Consider the following 23,284-nt stretch of genomic DNA (forward strand, 5'->3'; position numbering starts at 1 on the left):
ATCTGTTCTATCTGTCTGTCTCTCCTTCTCCCTCTACCTGCTCTGTCTGTCTGTCTCTCCTTCTCCCTCTATCTGTTCTATCTGTCTGTCTCTCCTTCTCTACCTGCTCTATCTGTTTGTCTCTCCCTCTCGTCCCTCTACCTGCTCTATCCTGTTTCATCTTTCTCTACCTCCACCTCTTCTTATTCTCTCTCTCTCTCTCTCCCTCTTTCCTTCAGTCCAAAGGAATCTATCCTTAGTCTATATAGTCAGCTACCCATCAATAGAAAGATGCCATTTACATGCGCGGGGAAAATCCCTGTCAATCAATCAATCAAATGTATTTATAAAGCCCTTCGTACATCAGCTGATGTCACAAAGTGCTGTACAGAAACCCAGCCCAAAACCAGAAACAGCAAGCAATGCAGGTGTAGAAGCACAGTGGCTAAGAAAAACTCCCTAGAAAGGACTGACAAATGGCAACCTATTCCCTACATATTCCCGTGCTTCTACACCTGCATTGCTTGCTGTTTGGGGTTTTAGGCAGGGTTTCTGTACAGCACTTTGAGATATCAGCTGATGTACGAAGGGCTATATAAATAAATTTGATTTGATTTGATTTTGATACATAGTGCACTACTTTATACCCGAGCCAAGTAGGGCACTATGTAGGGAATAGGGTGCCTTTTGGAACGCGGTCCCTGTTTGTTTCTGTTATATGACCTTGGTTGATTGCTATTGGATGGAGAGGCAAAGCACACGGGTATTAATAGAATAAAAGTATAAACTTCCTGAACGTTCAGCCTTCAAATAAAATAGTTTAACAGTTTTGATGATGTCGCTGTATGTGAAACAGTCCATGTTAAAGTCTGCCATTCTTTCAAGTCATTTAGTGTTAATTAAAATTGTGAAAGTATCTCCTTTGAAGCAGAACAAGAACAAGATGGTTTATTCTGTTTTCAGATCCATTGTGTGATCCACTTCTCTAGGCATCTCTATTCATGCTGTGTGACCTTCTCTAGGCAACTCTATTCATGCTGTGTGACCTTCTCTAGGCATCTCTATTCATGCTGTGTGACCTTCTCTAGGCATCTCTATTCATGCTGTGTGACCTTCTCTAGGCATCTCTATTCATGCTGTGTGACCTTCTCTAGGCATCTCTATTCATGCTGTGTGACCTTCTCTAGGCATCTCTATTCATGCTGTGTGACCTTCTCTAGGCATCTCTATTCATGCTGTGTGACCTTCTCTAGGCATCTCTATTCATGCTGTGTGACCTTCTCTAGGCATCTCTATTCATGCTGTGTGACCTTCTCTAGGCATCTCTATTCATGCTGTGTGACCTTCTCTAGGCATCTCTATTCATGCTGTGTGACCTTCTCTAGGCATCTCTATTCATGCTGTGTGACCTTCTCTAGGCATCTCTATTCATGCTGTGTGACCTTCTCTAGGCATCTCTATTCATGCTGTGTGACCTTCTCTAGGCATCTCTATTCATGCTGTGTGACCTTCTCTAGGCATCTCTATTCATGCTGTGTGACCTTCTCTAGGCATCTCTATTCATGCTGTGTGACCTTCTCTAGGCATCTCTATTCATGCTGTGTGACCTTCTCTAGGCATCTCTATTCATGCTGTGTGACCTTCTCTAGGCATCTCTATTCATGCTGTGTGACCTTCTCTAGGCATCTCTATTCATGCTGTGTGACCTTCTCTAGGCATCTCTATTCATGCTGTGTGACCTTCTCTAGGCATCTCTATTCATGCTGTGTGACCTTCTCTAGGCATCTCTATTCATGCTGTGTGACCTTCTCTAGGCATCTCTATTCATGCTGTGTGACCTTCTCTAGGCATCTCTATTCATGCTGTGTGACCTTCTCTAGGCATCTCTATTCATGCTGTGTGACCTTCTCTAGGCATCTCTATTCATGCTGTGTGACCTTCTCTAGGCATCTCTATTCATGCTGTGTGACCTTCTCTAGGCATCTCTATTCATGCTGTGTGACCTTCTCTAGGCATCTCTATTCATGCTGTGTGACCTTCTCTAGGCATCTCTATTCATGCTGTGTGACCTTCTCTAGGCATCTCTATTCATGCTGCGTGACCTTCTCTAGGCATCTCTATTCATTCTGTGTGACCTTCTCTAGGCATCTCTATTCATGCTGTGTGACCTTCTCTAGGCATCTCTATTCATGCTGTGTGACCTTCTCTAGGCATCTCTATTCATGCTGTGTGACCTTCTCTAGGCATCTCTATTCATGCTGTGTGACCTTGGCCAATCTGATCTGGAGTCGACGATGCTGCTTTTCCTTAATGAATACTTAACAGGCTGCAATGATTCATGATGAGGGATTAATACCACGTGGTACGAATAATAAAGTCATTTTTTTAGTTCTGTTTAACTTTAACGTCTGATTAGAAAAGTTTTTAATTAATTTTTTAATAAAAACGTGATTCTTACCGTGTGAAAAGGATCAAAACATGTGTTTATGTGTTGACAGACGCTCTATGCAGAAATCGCTCCGCCATTTCCTGGTTGACAAAATTCGAATAGTTCCCGCCCTAATTTTCAGTTTACGTGACAAAACAAGCAAAAGTGTAGATGATCGTTGTATCATCTCAAACCGCTGTGACATACATTTTACAATAACCAGAAAATATTGTATTTTCAGCTGTTTGATGTTGATGTACAAAACCACAAGTAAAAGACGCACAAAACTGTTGTTCTAAGAACAGGAAACATAGAAATAAGCAAACATAGAACAGATCTGCCGTATCTTAGAACTTGCTTTCAATGAGAATAACAGATCTACCAATTTTAACTGACATTTCTATGTGAATTTGGTCCGGATCGCCCTCCCCCCAAAATGACCTATTTATTGCGGCTTTAAACTTGAAAGACTGGTAAGGTAGAAAAAGCGGTTCATGTTTACTCCACATTTATCTTGTGTAAACCTTTTCATTCCGGTGATATGGATCTTACGGGGCTTCTACACCTGCATTGCTTGCTGTTTTGGGTTTCTAGGCTGGGTTTCTGTACAGCACTTTGAGATATCAGCTGATGTACGAAGGGTTATATAAATACATTTGATTTGATTTATGGAATCGAAGCTTTTAAAGCTTTTAAGTCAGAACATTTTAAATAGTCTATAGAGTCAAATTCACTGTATTTCAAGCCTGTGTTTGTACTTCTTTTGCCCCCATAAAACTCCTGCCACAGACTCTTGTATGGTTCTGTATGTAGGCCAAGCAATTTACTGATCTAGTAAATAATGTCTTATAATGAAGGGAGATGATGAATTCTCTATGTTACATCCTGGTTTTAAAATGTTTATTTATTCCAAAAAAAACAACATCAACAAAAAAAGGCAGCCAGTAGGATGCAGATAAAACTTTAGATGTTCTAATTATTTTCAGTGGGGTCTACCGTCGGGCATTCGACTCGGCCACACTGGGCTCTCTGGCAGAGGACCTGTCCTCTCTCGCAGGTGCAGAACTCGCAGTCGGTGCCGTTCCACATGTCACCGTGGTAACGGACGGTGAGCTCGTACAGGCAGCTGCCCTTGGCGGCAACACAGTCGTCACAACACTGCCCCGCCCTCTTCACTTTGGTCTGGCCCTGCAAGGGATCATGGGAAACACTTTATAATAACTTTCACGAATAATAAATAATAAATTAATTATGAATAGTGTACATCGGGGTTCCACAATTTGGCTCGCAGGTGGTTTTATTTGGCCCAAAAAATTCCATTGTTGGACATAAAAGACTGTAAAAAACACCAGGAAATCAGCTCCAAGTGATTTTAATTTAAGAAAAGTGTCCCCAAGTATTCCCACACAAGACACATGTGACTGTATACAAATGTAAGCAAAGTTTAAAATGATGTTTTAGTCAAACATTATACATCAAATTAATTACTTACAAATCATACAATGTGATTTTCTGAATTTTTGTTTTTAGATTCCGTCTCTCACAGTTGAAGTGTACCGATGATAAAAATTACAGACCTCTACATGCTTTGTAAGTAGGAAAACCTGCAAAATCGGCAGTGTATCAAATACTTGTTCTCCCCACTGTACCTGTTTGGGCTTCCTGTAGTGTACAGATTATTTGTAATTATGTTCCCGGCCTCCCTGATCATCCGCTCAAGAAAAGATCGGCCCCGAGGTTCAATCTAGTTGATGATCCAGGTGTTCATGCAATTAATATACATGACAGACAGACAGACAGACAGACAGACAGACAGACAGACAGACAGACAGACAGACAGACAGACAGACAGACAGACAGACAGACAGACAGACAGACAGTAATATCCATAGACTCTTTCTGTGTACTGACCTCCTCACAGGTCCTGGGTGGACAGGTGTGTGTGTGACAGCGAGACTGGCCACGATCACACACACACCTGGTGCAGCTGCTCTTCTGCCACTGCTCACCATGCTGCAGACACACACACACACACACACACACACACACACCCACAACTTTCCCTTACACAACACTGTGTAAGTACAGCAACTACCACAGTGCAGAGTTAACCTGTTTTCTCCCTACATGACATGAACAATACAGAGAGAGAGAGAAGGTTTTAATCTCAGTGGACAACCTACATGGACAGTGGACAGTGGGCAGTGGGCAACCTACAGTGGGGAGTGGGCAGTGGGCAGTGGGTAGTGTCGACAGTGGACAACCTACAGTGGGGAATGGGCAGTGGACAGTGGGCAGTGGACAACATACAGTGGGCAGTGGACAACCTACAGTGGACAGTGGGCAGTGGACAACCTACAGTGGGCAGTGGACAGTGGGCAGTGGACAACCTACAGTGGACAGTGGACAGTGGGCAGTGGACAACCTACAGTGGACAGTTGGCAGTGGACAACCTACAGTGGACAGTGGACAGTGGGCAGTGGACGACCTACAGTGGGCAGTGGGCAGTGGGCAGTGGACAACCTACAGTGGACAGTGGACAGTGGGCAGTGGACAACCTACAGTGGGCAGTGGGCAGTGGACAGTGGACAGTGGGCAGTGGGCAGTGGACAGTGGGCAGTGGGCAGTAGACAGTGGGCAGTGGACAACCTACAGTGGACAGTGGGCAGTGGACAACCTACAGTGGACAGTGGACAGTGGGCAGTGGACAGTGGGCAGTGGACAGTGGGCAGTGGACAACCTACAGTGGGCAGTGGACAGTGGGCAGTGGACAGTGGGCAGTGGACAGTGGACAGTGGGCAGTGAACAGTGGACAGTGGGCAGTGGACAGTGGGCAGTGGACAACCTACAGTGGGCAGTGGACAGTGGGCAGTGGACAACCTACAGTGGACAGTGGACAGTGGGAAGTGGACAGTGGGCAGTGGACAGTGGGCAGTGGACAACCTACAGTGGGCAGTGGACAGTGGACAGTGGGTAGGGGGCAGTGGGCAGTGGACAGTGGACAGTGGACAGTGGGCAGTGGACAGTGGACAGTGGGCAGTGGGCAGTGGACAACCCTACAGTGGACAGTGGGCAGTGGGCAGTGGGCAGTGGACAGTGGGCAGTGGGCAGTGGACAGTGGGTAGTGGGCAGTGGGAAGTGGGCAGTGGACAGTGGACAGTGGACAGTGGGTAGTGGGAAGTGGACTGTGGACAGTGGTAAGTGGGCAGTTTGAAGTGGAGAGTCTGAAGTGGACAGTGGACAGTGGGAAGTGGACAGTGGACAGTGGACAGTGGATAGTGGGAAGTGGGCAGTGGGAAGTGGACAGTGGGCAGTGGACAACCTACAGTGGACAGTGGACAGTGGGCAGTGGACAACCTACAGTGGGCAGTGGACAGTGGGCAGTGGGCAGTGGACAGTGGGCAGTGGGCAGTGGACAGTGGGCAGTGGGCAGTGGACAGTGGGCAGTGGACAACCTACAGTGGACAGTGGGCAGTGGACAACCTACAGTGGACAGTGGGCAGTGGGCAGTGGACAGTGGGCAGTGGACAGTGGGCTGTGGACAACCTACAGTGGGCAGTGGACAGTGGGCAGTGGACAGTGGGCAGTGGACAGTGGACAGTGGGCAGTGGACAGTGGACAGTGGGCAGTGGACAGTGGACAGTGGGCAGTGGACAACCTACAGTGGACAGTGGGCAGTGGACAACCTACAGTGGGCAGTGGACAGTGGGCAGTGGACAGTGGGCAGTGGACAACCTACAGTGGACAGTGGACAACCTACAGTGGGCAGTGGACAGTGGACAGTGGGTAGGGGGCAGTGGGCAGTGGACAGTGGACAGTGGGCAGTGGACAGTGGACAGTGGGCAGTGGACAGTGGACAGTGGGCAGTGTACAGTGGGCAGTGGACAACCTACAGTGGACAGTGGGCAGTGGGCAGTGGGCAGTGGGCAGTGGACAGTGGGCAGTGGACAGTGGGTAGTGGGCAGTGGGAAGTGGGCAGTGGGAAGTGGACAGTGGACAGTGGACAGTGGGTAGTGGGAAGTGGACTGTGGACAGTGGTAAGTGGGCAGTTTGAAGTGGAGAGTCGGAAGTGGACAGTGGGCAGTGGGAAGTGGACAGTGGATAGTGGGAAGTGGGCAGTGGGAAGTGGACAGTGGACAGTGGACAGTGGGTAGTGGGAAGTGGACTGTGGACAGTGGGAAGTGGGCAGTGGACAGTGGACAGTGGGCAGTTGACACTGGACAGTGGGAGGTGGACAGTGGACAGTGGGAAGTGGACAGCGGGCAGTTGACAGTGGGCAGTGGACAGTAGGAAGTGCACAGTGGCAGTTGACAGTGGGCAGTGGGCAGTGGACAGTGGGAAGTGGGAAGTGGGAAGTTGACAGTGGGAAGTGGGCAGTGGACAATGGATAGTGGGAAGTGGACAGTGGGAAGTGGACAGTGGGAATCGGACAGTGGGAAGTGGACAGTGGGAAGTGGGAAGTGGACAGTGGGAAGTGGACAGTGGGAAGTGGACAGTGGGAAGTGGACAGTGGGAAGTGGACAGTGGGAAGTGGACAGTGGGAAGTGGACAGTGGGAAGTGGACAGTGGGCAGTGGAGAGTGGGCAGTGGATTGTGGGAAGTGGGTAGTGGGAAGTGGACAGTGAGCAGTGGACAGTGGGAAGTGGACAGTGGGCAGTGGACAGTAGGAAGTGGACAGTGGGCAGTGGGAAGTGGACAGTGGGCAGTGGGAAGTGGGAAGTGGACAGTGGGAATTGGACAGTGGGATGTGGACAGTGGGAAGTGGACAGTGGGAAGTGGACAGTGGGAAGTGGACAGTGGGCAGTGGGAAGTGGGCAGTGGGAAGTGGGCAGTGGGCAGTGGGAAGTGGGAAGTGGACAGTGGGAAGTGGGCAGTGGGCAGTGGGAAGTGGGAAGTGGACAGTGGGAAGTGGACAGTGGGAAGTGGACAGTGGGAAGGATTGGACAGTGGGAAGTGGACAGTGGGAAGTGGACAGTGGGAAGTGGACAGTGGGAAGTGGACAGTGGGCAGTGGGCAGTGGGCAGTGGACAGTGGGCAGTGGGCAGTGGGCAGTGGGCAGTGGACAGTGGGCAGTGGACAGTGGGAAGTGGACAGTGGGCAGTGGACAGTGGGCAGTGGGCAGTGGGCAGTGGACAGTGGGCAGTGGGCAGTGGACAGTGGGCAGTGGGCAGTGGACAGTGGGCAGTGGACAGTGGGCAGTGGACAGTGGACAGTGGGCAGTGGACAGTGGACAGTGGGCAGTGGGCAGTGGACAACCTACAGTGGACAGTGGGCAGTGGACAACCTACAGTGGGCAGTGGACAGTGGGCAGTGGACAGTGGGCAGTGGACAACCTACAGTGGACAGTGGACAACCTACAGTGGGCAGTGGACAGTGGACAGTGGGTAGGGGGCAGTGGGCAGTGGACAGTGGACAGTGGGCAGTGGACAGTGGACAGTGGGCAGTGGACAGTGTACAGTGGGCAGTGGACAACCTACAGTGGACAGTGGGCAGTGGGCAGTGGGCAGTGGACAGTGGGCAGTGGACAGTGGGTAGTGGGCAGTGGGAAGTGGGCAGTGGGAAGTGGACAGTGGACAGTGGACAGTGGGTAGTGGGAAGTGGACTGTGGACAGTGGTAAGTGGGCAGTTTGAAGTGGAGAGTCGGAAGTGGACAGTGGGCAGTGGGAAGTGGACAGTGGATAGTGGGAAGTGGGCAGTGGGAAGTGGACAGTGGACAGTGGACAGTGGGTAGTGGGAAGTGGACTGTGGACAGTGGGAAGTGGGCAGTGGACAGTGGACAGTGGGCAGTTGACACTGGACAGTGGGCAGTGGACAGTGGGCAGTGGACAACCTACAGTGGACAGTGGACAACCTACAGTGGGCAGTGGACAGTGGACAGTGGGTAGGGGGCAGTGGGCAGTGGACAGTGGACAGTGGGCAGTGGACAGTGGACAGTGGGCAGTGGACAGTGGACAGTGGGCAGTGTACAGTGGGCAGTGGACAACCTACAGTGGACAGTGGGCAGTGGGCAGTGGGCAGTGGACAGTGGGCAGTGGACAGTGGGTAGTGGGCAGTGGGAAGTGGGCAGTGGGAAGTGGACAGTGGACAGTGGACAGTGGGTAGTGGGAAGTGGACTGTGGACAGTGGTAAGTGGGCAGTTTGAAGTGGAGAGTCGGAAGTGGACAGTGGGCAGTGGGAAGTGGACAGTGGATAGTGGGAAGTGGGCAGTGGGAAGTGGACAGTGGACAGTGGACAGTGGGTAGTGGGAAGTGGACTGTGGACAGTGGGAAGTGGGCAGTGGACAGTGGACAGTGGGCAGTTGACACTGGACAGTGGGAGGTGGACAGTGGACAGTGGGAAGTGGACAGCGGGCAGTTGACAGTGGGCAGTGGACAGTAGGAAGTGCACAGTGGCAGTTGACAGTGGGCAGTGGACAGTGGGAAGTGGGAAGTGGGAAGTTGACAGTGGGAAGTGGGCAGTGGACAATGGATAGTGGGAAGTGGACAGTGGGAAGTGGACAGTGGGAATCGGACAGTGGGAAGTGGACAGTGGGAAGTGGGAAGTGGACAGTGGGAAGTGGACAGTGGGAAGTGGACAGTGGGAATTGGACAGTGGGAAGTGGACAGTGGGAAGTGGACAGTGGGCAGTGGACAGTGGGAAGTGGACAGTGGGCAGTGGAGAGTGGGCAGTGGATTGTGGGAAGTGGGTAGTGGGAAGTGGACAGTGAGCAGTGGACAGTGGGAAGTGGACAGTGGGCAGTGGACAGTAGGAAGTGGACAGTGGGCAGTGGGAAGTGGACAGTGGGCACTGGACAGTGGGCAGTGGGAAGTGGGAAGTGGACAGTGGGATGTGGACAGTGGGAAGTGGACAGTGGGAAGTGGACAGTGGGAAGTGGACAGTGGGCAGTGGGAAGTGGGCAGTGGGAAGTGGGCAGTGGGCAGTGGGAAGTGGGAAGTGGACAGTGGGAAGTGGGCAGTGGGCAGTGGGAAGTGGGAAGTGGACAGTGGGAAGTGGACAGTGGGAAGTGGACAGTGGGAAGTGGACAGTGGGAAGTGGACAGTGGGAAGTGGACAGTGGGAAGTGGACAGTGGGCAGTGGGCAGTGGGCAGTGGACAGTGGGAAGTGGACAGTGGGCAGTGGACAGTGGGCAGTGGGCAGTGGGCAGTGGACAGTGGACAGTGGGCAGTGGGCAGTGGGCAGTGGGCAGTGGGCAGTGGGCAGTGGACAGTGGGCAGTGGGCAGTGGGCAGTGGGCAGTGGGCAGTGGACAGTGGGCAGTGGGCAGTGGACAGTGGGCAGTGGGCAGTGGGCAGTGGGCAGTGGGCAGTGGACAGTGGGCAGTGGGCAGTGGGCAGTGGACAGTGGACAGTGGGCAGTGGGCAGTGGGCAGTGGACAGTGGGCAGTGGGCAGTGGACAGTGGGCAGTGGACAGTGGACAGTGGACAGTGGGCAGTATAACAGTTCTTAGTTAAACAAAAAAAAACACTATTGAATGGTGGTGCGACACGCACACACGCACACACACACACACGCACACACGCACACACATACACACGCACACACACACACACACATACACACACACCCCCACACACTGAGAAGTTGTAGTACCTTGTGCTCCCTCCCAGCAGACAGGCAGGAGGTGGGGAGACACTGTGGACAGCACTGTCCAGGTTGGATCACCAGACTCTCATGCTGTTGGAGAGAAACACACGCCAGTGTTTGTGTGTGTGTGTGTGTGTGTGTGTCTGTGTGTCTGTGGCTGTAACAGTCGTACTAACCTGTGTGCAGGCGACAGGCTGACACTCTGCGGTGAAGCACTGAGGTCGTCCGTTACTACACACACACTTAGAGCACGGGCTGGGCCTCCACTCCTCCCCATCCCTGTACTCATGGTCATCCCAGGAACAGGATGCTGTGGACACACACACACACACACACACACATGGAGACACACACAGAGACAAACACACGGAGACACACATACACATACGGAGGCAAACACACATACACACACAGAGACACACTGTAAGTACAGTAAAAAGCAAAGTTGTGGTTTGTGTGTGTGTGTATGTATGAGTGTGTGTGTGTGTGTATGTGTGTGTGAGTGAGTGAGTGAGTGAGTGAGTGAGTGAGTGTGTGAGTGTGTGAGTGAGTGAGTGAGTGAGTGAGTGAGTGAGTGAGTGAGTGAGTGAGTGAGTGAGTGAGTGAGTGAGTGAGTGAGTGAGTGAGTGAGTGAGTGAGTGAGTGAGTGAGTGAGTGAGTGAGTGAGTGAGTGAGTGAGTGAGTGAGTGAGTGAGTGAGTGAGTGAGTGAGTGAGTGAGTGTGTGAGTGTGTGAGTGAGTGAGTGAGTGAGTGAGTGAGTGAGTGAGTGAGTGAGTGAGTCTGTGTGTGAGTGAGTGAGTGAGTGAGTGTGTGAGTGAGTGAGTGTGTGAGTGAGTGTGTGAGTGTGTAGCCACTATATGCATTAGAGAGGTGCTCAGTTAGAAATAAAATGCTAATTAATTACATAAAAATCATACAATGTTATTTTCTGTATTTTTGTTTTAAGATTCCGTCTCTCACAGTTGAAGTGTACCTATGATAAAAAAAAATACAGACCTCTACATGCTTTGTAAGTAGGAAAACCTGCAAAATTGGCAATGTATCAAATACTTGTTCTCCCCATTGTATATAATAAAATCTGACAGATACAGGCGCTAACCTGAGGCAACCTTCATTCTCTGTGAAAACCTACCTCCACTGCGGACACACTTGGGACAGCAGTCTCCGGCGGGGGTGAAGGCGATCTGGTCTGGGGGGCAGCTGAGAGGAGGACAGGGTCTCTGTCTACAGGATACACTACCCCCAGAACACACACACACCTGGCATTGGGGGGCACTCCACTGACTGTCATGCTGTGGGGAGGGGGTAGTGTTTTATTAGATTTTATTCAACACGTATTTAACCAGGTAAGTCAATTAAGAACAAATGACTGTTTACAATGTGAGGGGGAGGGAGGGAGGGAGGGAGGGAGGGAGGGAGGGAGGGAGGGAGGGAGGGAGGGAGGGAGGGAGGGAGGGAGGGAGGGAGGGAGGGAGGGAGAGGAGAGGAGAGGAGAGGAGAGGAGAGGAGAGGGAGGAGAGGAGAGGAGAGGAGAGGAGAGGAGAGGAGAGGAGAGGAGAGGAGAGGAGAGGAGAGGAGAGGAGAGGAGAGGAGAGGAGAGGAGAGGAGAGGAGAGGAGAGGAGAGGAGAGGAGAGGAGAGGAGAGGAGAGGATGGGAGAGGAGAGGATGGGAGTGGAGAGACAGAGAGAAAGAGAGAAAGAGAGAACATGTGATCTTGACCACTAGCTGTAATCTATAAGTCGCTAGTATCTCAACTCCCTATTGCCTCAACCCTAAACGAATGAATAACAACACAAATTAACATTCTATCCTTATACCACATACATGTAGCCCGTTAGTCAACCCACTACATTTTCTCACGCTTCTCTCCTCTGCTCTCCTCTTCACCAACTCAGTTAGCTAAGCCTTGAAAGGGCCCAGGAGGATCCTCTCAAAACTCAGCCATCAGTAGAGCCTTGTAAAAGTGTTAAAGACACTTGAGCCTTAAGCGACACCAATGGAATCCTAAACTCTGGCCAAGGTGGCTTGTTCTACCTAAAAAAAGATGTCAGCCAACAAACTCTGTGAGTAGGCAAAAGTGGAGACTAACAAGAAAACAATTGGGCATTAGGCAGAGAGGATAAGAGAGGGAAGAGAGAGGAGGGGGACGGAGGTAGAGGTGAAGACAAGAGAGGGAAGAGAGAGGAGCGGGATGGAGGTATAGGAGAGGATAAGAGAGGGAAGAGAGAGGAGAGGGGCGGAGGTAGAGGAGAGGATAAGAGAGGGAAGAGAGAGGAGAGGGACGGAGGTAGAGGAGAGGATAAGAGAGGGAAGAGAGAGGAGAGGGATGGAGGTAGAGGTGAAGACAAGAGAGGGAAGAGAGAGGAGGGGACGGAGGTAGAGGAGAGGATAAGAGAGGGAAGAGAGAGGAGAGGAACGGAGGTAGAGGAGAGGGAAGAGAGGGGAGAGGGACGGAGGTAGAGGAGAGGGAAGAGAGAGGAGAGGGACGGAGGTAGAGGAGAGGAGGGGGAGGAGGGGAGACGGCAGAGCTTTTCCTCTGGTCCTCCACAGCGTTACGTGTCATTGACTGACCCCATAAACAGCTTCATCATGCTGACATGAGCCCTGGGAGGACGGCAGGCACTCTGGACAACACTGGTTGGGAGGGATCCTCAACCGCTCTCCCTGAGGAGAGAGACGGAGGGAATGCAGCATTAGTGAGTCTGATAATGCAAGAATGTAAGAGGAAGCCATATAATTTAAACAAACACATATTTACTTGTCTTTTCTGACTGACTTTGCTGCTTTACTGGAAGAAGTTGAACTTACTATGACTGAGATATGTGGTAAATAGATAGATAAATCGCCCCTAGATAAATCGCCCCTGGATAAATCGCCCCTAGATAAATCACCCCTAGATAAATCGCCCCTAGATAAATCGCCCCTAGATAAATCGCCCCTAGATAAATCGCCCCTGGATAAATCACCCCTGGATAAATCGCCCCTGGATAAATCGCCCCTGGATAAATCGCCCTGGATAAATCGCCCCTGGATAAATCATCCCTAGATAAATCGCCCCTGGATAAATCGCCCCTGGATAATAAATCGCCCCTGGATAAATCGCCCCTGGATAAATCGCCCCTGGATAAATCGCCCCTAGATAAATCGCCCCTAGATAAATCGCCCTAGATAAATCATCCCTAGATAAATCGCCCCTAGATAAATCGCCCCTGGATAAATCGCCCCCTAGATAAATCGCCCCTAGATAAATCGCCCCTAGATAAATCGTCTGCTAAATGACTCATGTGTCTGATGTAACGCTGGGTGTAGTTAGAGAAAGGCCAGAATGTAAACAGTATGTAGAGTATACTGCTCTCCCATCTACATCCACACCATCCATCCACACCATCCATCCACACCATCTATCCATACCATCTATCCATACCATCCACACCCTCCATCCACACCATCCTTCCATCCACACCATCCATCCACACCATCCATCCACACCATCCATCCACACCATCCATCCACACCATCCATCCACACAATCCATCCATCCACACCATCCATCCACACAATCCATCCACACCATCCATCCATCCACACAATCCATCCATCCACACCATCCATCCACACCATCCATCCACACAATCCATCCATCCACACCAACCATCCACACCATCCATCCACACCATCCATCCACACCATGCATCCACACCATCCATCCACACAATCCATCCACACCATCCATCCACACCATCCATCCATCCATCCACACCATCCATCCACACCATGCATCCACACCATGCATCCACACCATCCATCCACACCATCCATCCACACCATCCATCCACACCATCCATCCATCCACACCATCCATCCACACCATGCATCCACACCATCCATCCATCCACACCATGCATCCATCCACACCATCCATCCATCCATCCACACCATCCATCCATCCATCCACACCATCCATCCATCCACACCATCCATCCACACCATCCATCCACACCATCCATCCACACCATGCATCCACACCATCCATCCACACCATGCATCCACACCATCCACACCATCCATCCATCCACACCATCCATCCACACCATGCATCCACACCATCCATCCACACCATCCATCCACACCATCCATCCACACCATCCATCCACACCATGCATCCACAACATCCATCCACACCATGCATCCATCCACACCATCCATCCATCCATCCACACCATCCATCCATCCACACCATCCATCCACACCATCCATCCACACCATCCATCCACACCATGCATCCACACCATCCATCCACACCATGCATCCACACCATGCATCCACACCATCCACACCATCCATCCATCCACACCATCCATCCACACCATGCATCCACACCATGCATCCACACCATCCATCTATACCATCCATCTACACCATCCCATCCACACCATCCAACTAAACCATCCATCCACACTATCCACCTATACCATCCATCCACACCATTCATCCATCCATCCATCCATCCACACCATCCATCCACCCACACCATGCATCCACACCATCCATCCATCCACACCATCCATCCACACCATGCATCCACACCATCCATCCACACCATGCATCCACACCATCCATTCATCCACACCATCCATCCACACCATCCATCCACACCATACATCCACACAATCCATCCACACCATCCATCCACACCATCCATCCATCCACACCATCCATCCACACCATCCATCCACACCATCCATCCACACCATGCATCCACACCATCCATCCACACCATGCATCCACACCATCCACACCATCCATCCATCCACACCATCCATCCACACCATGCATCCACACCATGCATCCACACCATCCATCCACACCATCCATCCACACCATCCATCCACACCATCCATCCACACCATGCATCCACAACATCCATCCACACCATGCATCCATCCACACCATCCATCCATCCATCCATCCATCCATCCACACCATCCATCCACACCATCCATCCCCACCATCCATCCACACCATCCATCCACACCATGCATCCACACCATGCATCCACACCATCCATCCACACCATGCATCCACACCATCCATCCATCCACACCATCCATCCACACCATGCATCCACACCATGCATCCACACCATCCATCCACACCATCCATCTATACCATCCATCCACACCATCCCATCCACACCATCCAACTAAACCATCCATCCACACTATCCACCTATACCATCCATCCACACCATTCATCCATCCATCCATCCACACCATCCATCCACCCACACCATGCATCCACACCATCCATCCACACCATCCATCCACACCATCCATTCATCCACACCATCCATCCACACCATGCATTCACACCATGCATCCACACCATCCATCCACACCATGCATCCACACCATCCATTCATCCACACCATCCATCCACACCATCCATCCACGCCATACATCCACACAATCCATCCACACCATCCATCCACACCATCCATCCATCCACACCATCCATCCACACCATCCATCCATCCACACCATCCATCCACACCATCCATCCACACCTACTTTGTAAGTAGGAAAACCTGCAAAATCGGCAGTGTATCAAATACTTGTTCTCCCTACTGTATATACCATCTATACCATATACACCATCTATACCATATATATCATATATACCATATACACCAAATATACCATCTAAACCAAATATACCATATATATCATATATACCATATACACCAAATATACCATCTAAACCAAATATACCATCTATACCATCTATACCATATACACCATCTATACCATATACACCATCTACACCATCTATACCATATACACCATCTAAACCAAATATACCATATACACCATCTAAACCATCTATACCATATACACCATCTAAACCAAATATACCATCTACACCATCTATACCATCTATACCATATACACCATCTCTACATCTATACCATCTATACCATATACACCATCTAAACCAAATATACCATCTACACCATCTATACCATCTATACCATATACACCATCTCTACATCTATACCATCTATACCATATACACCATCTACACCATCTCTACATCTATACCATCTATAACAGCTATACCATCTATACCATCTATAACATCTATACCATCTACACCATCTATACCATATACACCATCTAAACCATCTATAACATCTATAACATCTATACCATCTACACCATCTATACCATATACACCATCTATACCATATACACCATCTAAACCATCTATACCATCTATAACATCTATACCATCTATACCATATACACCATCTATACCATCTATACCATATACACCATCTATACCATCTATACCATATACACCATCTATACCATATACACCATATACACCATATACACCATCTATACCATCTATACCATCTATACATCTATACCATCTACACCATCTATACCATCTATACCATCTACACCATCTACACCATCCATACCATCTACACCATATACACCATCTATACCATCTACACCATCTACACCATCTATACCATCTACACCATCTACACCATCCATACCATCTACACCATCTACACCATCTACACCATCCATACCATCTATACCATATACACCATATATACCATCTATACCATCTACACCATCTACACCATCCATACCATCTATACCATCTACACCATCCATACCATCTATACCATCTACACCATCTATACCATCTATACCATCTACACCATCTACACCATCCATACCATCTATACCATATACACCATATATACCATCTTTACCATATACACCATCTACACCATCTACACCATCTATAACATCTACACCATCTATAACATCTATACCATCTACACCATCTATACCATATACACCATCCATACCATCTATACAATATACACCATCTATACATCTATACCATCTACACCATCTATAACATCTACACCATCAAAAACATCTATACATCTATACATCTATACATCTATGACATCTATACCATCTACACCATCTATACCATCTATGCCATCTACACCATCTATACATCTATACCATCTATACATCTATACCATCTATACCATCTACACCATCTCTACATCTCTACATCTATACCATCTATACCATCTATACCATCTATACCATCTATGACATCTACACCATCTATACATCTATACCATCTATACATCTATACCATCTATACCATCTACACCATCTCTACATCTCTACATCTATACCATCTATACCATCTATACCATCTATACCAACTATAACATCTACACCATCTATACATCTATAACATCTATACCATCTATACCATCTATACCAACTATAACATCTACACCATCTATACATCTATAACATCTATACCATCTATACCATCTATACCATCTATAGCATCTATACCATCTATACCATCTATACCAACTATAACATCTACACCATCTCTACCATCTATACCATATACACCATCCATACAGAATACACCATCCATACCATCTAGGTAGCCGCATGGTTAAAGCATTGGACTAGTAACCAAAAGGTTGCTGGTTCGAATCCCGGAACTGACAAGGTCAAATCTGTCGCTCTTCCCCTGAACAAGGCAGTTAACCCGCCGTTCTCCGGTAAGCCATCATTATAAATAAGAATGTGATCTTAACTGACTATCCTAGTTAAATAAATGATAAAATCTTTACTATTTTCTTATTCCAACCCTCCAGTGAAAAATGTATATTTATTTACAGGGAATACATCAAAGAGACAGAGAGGGAGGAATAAGTAATGTTTATCTCTGTTAAATGAATGACATAAGGAACATGTTTAATGTTCAGAAACTAAAATATTTATTAAGAACTGTGGAGGAGACCTGTTAGAAGACATGGATTGGTGGGCCTGATAGAGGAGAAAAGAGAGGTGGGGGAGAGGAGAGAGGAGGAGAAGAGGAAGAGAGGAGAGGAGGAGGAGAGAGGAGGAGGAGAGAGGAGGAGAAGAGGAGGAGAAGAGGAAGAGAGGAGAGGAGGAGGAGAAGAGAGAGGAGGAGAAGAGGAAGAGAGGAGAGGAGGAGGAGAGAGGAGGAGAAGAGGAAGAGAGGAGAGGAGGAGAGGAGGTGGAGAGGAGAGAGGAGGAGAAGAGGAAGAGAGGAGGAGAGGAGGAGGAGGAGAGAGGAGGAGAGGAGGAAGAGAGAGGAGGAGAGGAGGTGGAGAGGAGAGAGGAGGAGAAGAGGAAGAGAGGAGAGGATGAGGAGAGGAGAGAGGAGGAGGAGAAGAGGAAGAGAGGAGAGGAGGAGGAGAAGATGAAGAGAGGAGAGGGGGGGAGGAGGAGGAGGAGGAGAGAGGAGGAGAAGAGGAAGAGAGGAGGAGGAGATGAGCGAGGAGGAAGAGAGGAGGAGGAGGAGAGGGAGGCGAGGAGAGAGGAGAAAGAGAGGAGAGAGGAGGAGAGAGGAGAGAGGAGGAGGAGAGGAGAGAGGAGAAGAGGAAGATGGGAGAGGGGAGGAAGAGAGGAGAGAGGAGGAGAGGAGAGAGGAGGAAGAGAGTAGAGAGGAAGAGGAGAGGGGCGAGGAGAATGAGGTAATAGTATGCAACTGCAGCACGCAATTCCGGGAGCCATCATGCATGTGGGCATTCCGGCACCTGCATGAACCAATGGGATGCTTGAAAGAGAGGAGAGAGGAGGAGATAGGGTTTGTTGGGCTTGATGGAGGAGAGGAGAAAGGAGGAGAGGAGCGGAGAGAGGAGGAGATATGGTTTGTTGGGCTTGATGGAGGAGAGGAGAAAGGAGGAGAGGAGCGGAGAGAGGAGGATATAGGGTTTCTTGGGCTTGATGGAGGAGAGGAGAAAGGAGGAGAGGTGCGGAGAGAGGAGGAGATAGGGTTTGTTGGGCTTGATGGAGGGGGGGAGGAGAGGAGCGGAGAGAGAAGGAGATAGGGTTTGTTGGGCTTGATGGAGGGGAGGAGAAAGGAGGAGAGGAGCGGAGAGAGGAGGAGATAGGGTTTGTTGGGCTTGATGGAGGAGAGGAGAAAGGAGGAGAGGAGCAGAGAGAGGAGGATATAGGGTTTGTTGGTCATGATGGAGGAGAGGAGAAAGGGGAGAGGTGGGGAGAGAGGAGGAGATAGGGTTTGTTGGGCTTGATGGAGGTGAGGAGAAAGGAGGAGAGGAGCGGAGAGAGGAGGAGATAGGGTTTGTTGGGCTTGATGGAGGGGAGGAGAAAGGAGGAGAGGAGCGGAGAGAGGAGGAGATAGGGTTTGTTGGGCTTGATGGAGGGGAGGAGAAAGGAGGAGAGGAGCGGAGAGAGGAGGAGATAGGGTTGGTTGGGCTTGATGGAGGAGAGGAGAAAGGAGGAGAGGAGCAGAGAGAGGAGGAGATATGGTTTGTTGGGCTTGATGGAGGAGAGGAGATTAGTAATTAGTATTAGATTAGTAATTAGTATTAGACTGCCTGTCAGTGGAGCAGAATTCATTAGGCATTGATAGTGGTCTCAGGGAAGAGAAGATGAGATGGCTCAGGGGAGAGGGGGTTGGATGGGATCGCTCAGGTTAGATGGGGTTTGGATGGGATGGCTCAGGGGAAGGGGGGTTGGATGGGATGGGATGGTTCAGGAGAGAGGGGGTAGGATGGGATGGCTCAGGTTAGAGGGGGAGTTGGATGGGATGGCTCAGGGGAGAGGGGAGGTTGGATGGGATAGCTCAGGTTAGAGGGGGTTGGACGGGATGGCTCAGGTTAGACGGGGGTTGGGTGGGATGGCTCAGGGGAGAGGGGAGGTTGGATGGGATACCCTAACAGTGTTGATGTCTTGATGTCTCGATTACTTCATCAGAACAAGAGAACTGAGAGGGGAAGAAGGAGGGGGGAGGAAGGAGGAGAGGGGAATTCATTTGTTAATTAATTCCTTTGTGAATTAATTCCTTAATTCCTTTGTTAATTAATTACTTAATTTCTTTATTAATTAATTCCTTAATTCCTTCATTAATTAATTACTTAATTCCTTTGTTAATTAATTACTTAATTCCTTTATTAATTAATTACTTCATTCATTTATTAGTTAATTCAGTCAGTCATCCATCCCTCCAACCATCGATTCGTCCCTCCCTCCCTCATCCATCCCTCCATCCCTCCATCCATCCTTCCTTCCTTCCTTCCTTCCTTCCTTCCCTCCCTCCCTCCCTCCCTCCCTCCCTCCCTCATTCATTCATCTATCCTTCCCTCCCACCCTCCCTCCCTCCCTCCCTCCCTCTGTTATCTTACCTTCTGGTAGTCACAGTGTGGGTTGAGGCAGGTAGCAAGTTGACAGACGGTGATGTCACTGAAGCATTGACACTCCTGACAGGAGTCTGGTCTCCACAAGGTGTTGTTCTGCGGACACAAATAACAAACGTTCCTGACTTCAAGTTCCAACAGAAAAGGGAAAGTCATATTTGAGTTATTTCCTGCGTAAAAGCCACTATTCCAAGCGAGACTGTTCATAAACACATACAGTAGCAGTTAGTTAAATAAACAGCAGGTCTTGGGTTGAATTATACGGCCCATTTGTATCATATACGTCACAATATAAAACAATGCAAATCTTTCCTTTGGCCCTCCTGTAGGTTTTTTCTAGTTTTTTCTAGTTGCATGCAACAGTGATTGAAACAGGCTACTAATGTACCGTACACACATGTGCTGTCAGACTCCTCTTTGTCTCTTTGTCTTAGTCCAACAGAGAGAAACACACTCACTCTGGTATGCATATTATCGACAGCCATAAGAGTCCTGAGATAGTACAGATAAATGTTGTTTGAAACTAAAGAGGCTGAGGAACCCTGTTACATGTAGCCTCTCTACTGTATATAACCTCTCTACTGTATATAGCCTCTCTACTGTATATAGCCTCACTACTGTATATAGCCTCTCTACTGTATATAGCGTCTCTACTGTATATAGCCTCTCTACTGTATGTAGCCTCTACTGTATATAGCCTCTACTGTATATAACGTCTCTACTGTATATAACTCTCTACTGTATATAGCCTCTACTGTATATAGCCTCTCTACTGTATATAGCGTCTCTACTGTATATAGCCTCTCTACTGTATATAGCGTCTCTACTGTATATAACCTCTCTACTGTATGTAGCCTCTACTGTATATAGCCTCTACTGTATATAACCTCTCTACTGTATATAACCTCTCTACTGTATATAGCCTCTCTACTGTATATAGCCTCTCTACTGTATATAGCCCCTCTACTGTATATAACCTCTCTACTGTATATAGCCTCTCTACTGTATATAACCTCTCTACTGTATATAACCTCTCCACTGTATATAGCCCCTCTACTGTATATAACCTCTCTACTGTATATAGCCTCTCTACTGTATATAGTCTCTCTACTGTTATAGCCTATCTACTGAATATAGTCTCTCTACTGTATATAGTCTCTCTACTGTATATAGCCTCTCTACTGTATATAGCCTCTACTGTATATAGCCTCTACTGTATATAACCTCTACTGTATATAGCCTCTCTACTGTATATAGCCCTCTATTGTTATAGCCCTCTACTGTATATAGTCTCTCTACTGTATATAACCTCTCTACTGTATATAGCCTCTCTACTGTATATAGCCTATCTACTGAATATAACCTCTACTGTATATAGCCTCTCTACTGTATATAGTATCTCTACTGTTATAGCCTATCTACTGAATATAGTCTCTCTACTGTATATAGTCTCTCTTCTGTATATAGCCTCTCTACTGTATATAGCCTCTACTGTATATAACCTCTACTGTATATAACCTCTACTGTATATAGCCCTCTACTGTATATAGCCTCTCTACTGTATATAGCCTCTCTACTGTATATAACCTCTACTGTATATAACCTCTACTGTATATAGCCTCTCTACTGTATATAGCGTCTCTACTGTTATAGCCCTCTACTGTATATAGCCTCTCTACTGTATATAACCTCTACTGTATATAGCCTCTCTACTGTATATAACCTCTACTGTATATAACCTCTCTACTGTATATAGCCTCTCTACTGTATATAGCGTCTCTATTGTTATAGCCCCTCTACTGTATATAGCCTCTCTACTGTATATAACCTCTACTGTATATAGCCTCTCTACAGTATATAGCCTCTCTACTGTTATAGCCCCTCTACTGTATATAGTCTCTCTACTGTATATAGCCTCTCTACTGTTATAGCCTATCTACTGAATATAGTCTCTCTACTGTATATAACCTCTACTGTATATAACCTCTCTACTGTATATAACCTCTACTGTATATAACCTCTCTACTGTATATAGCCTCTCTACTGTATATAGCGTCTCTACTGTATATAGCCTCTCTACTGTATATAGCCTCTACTGTATATAGCCTCTCTACTGTATATAGCCTCTCTACTGTATATAGCCTCACTACTGTATATAGTCTCTCTACTGTATATAGCCTCTCTACTGTATATAGCCTCTCTACTGAATATAGTCTCTCTACTGTATATAGCCTCTCTACTGTTATAGCCTCACTACTGTATATAACATCTCTACTGTATATAGCCTCTCTACTGTATATAGCCTCTCTACTGTATATAGCCTCTCTACTGTTATAGCCTCTCTACTAACCAGTCTACCAGACACCCTCTCCCCTCAGTCTACCAGACACTAACCAGTCTACCAGACACTGACCAGTCTACCTGACACTAACCAGTCTACAAGACACTGACCAGTCTACCAGACACTAACCAGTCTACCAGACACTAACCAGTCTACCAGACACTAACCAGTCTACCAGACACTAACCAGTCTACCAGACACTAACCAGTCTACCAGACACTAACCAGTCTACCAGACACTATCCAGTCTACCAGAAACTGACCAGTCTACCAGACACTAACCAGTCTACCAGACACTATCCAGTCTACCAGACACTAACCAGTCTACCAGACACTAACCAGTCTACCAGACACTAACCAGTCTACCAGACACCCTCTCCCCTCAGTCTAAGTGTGTGTGTGGGGGGGGGGGGTGAACAGGTGATGACTGGTGATAACAGAGGCATGTTGCAGCGTGTCACCTTTAGAAGAGTCACTGGAAATAGGCATCTTACTGTCAGTCCTTTGGTCTCAGTTACTAACAACTTATTTCAGATCGGTTCCTCCCTCTTACATCCTGGTAGCAAATGATTGATAGCAAATCAACCAAACTGTCCTGGGACCAGCTGTCAGGGAGTCAAGAATGTGTTAGGAACATCCCTGATAAATTACGTCCCTGATAAATGGTGTCCTGATTAATGGTGTCCCTGATCAAGGGT

General features: G+C 48.2%; 1 protein-coding gene across 1 annotated transcript in view; it reads right to left on the minus strand.

The window, feature by feature from the left end:
- Positions 1–23,284, minus strand: part of LOC112239503 (extracellular matrix organizing protein FRAS1-like) — a 316,408-nt gene that overhangs the window by 153,114 nt on the left and 140,010 nt on the right. The window contains exons 3-9 of the mRNA XM_042321247.1: positions 20,235–20,342; positions 12,563–12,655; positions 11,123–11,282; positions 10,167–10,300; positions 9,997–10,080; positions 4,319–4,420; positions 3,404–3,595 (exon numbers count right to left, since the gene is read on the minus strand). Of these exons, the coding sequence (XP_042177181.1) occupies positions 3,404–3,595; positions 4,319–4,420; positions 9,997–10,080; positions 10,167–10,300; positions 11,123–11,282; positions 12,563–12,655; positions 20,235–20,342 (873 nt within the window). The remainder of the gene's footprint in view (positions 1–3,403; positions 3,596–4,318; positions 4,421–9,996; positions 10,081–10,166; positions 10,301–11,122; positions 11,283–12,562; positions 12,656–20,234; positions 20,343–23,284) is intronic.

This window comes from Oncorhynchus tshawytscha, linkage group LG04 (assembly GCF_018296145.1).
Source record: "Oncorhynchus tshawytscha isolate Ot180627B linkage group LG04, Otsh_v2.0, whole genome shotgun sequence".
In the NCBI taxonomy this organism is placed as follows: Eukaryota; Metazoa; Chordata; class Actinopteri; order Salmoniformes; family Salmonidae; genus Oncorhynchus; species Oncorhynchus tshawytscha.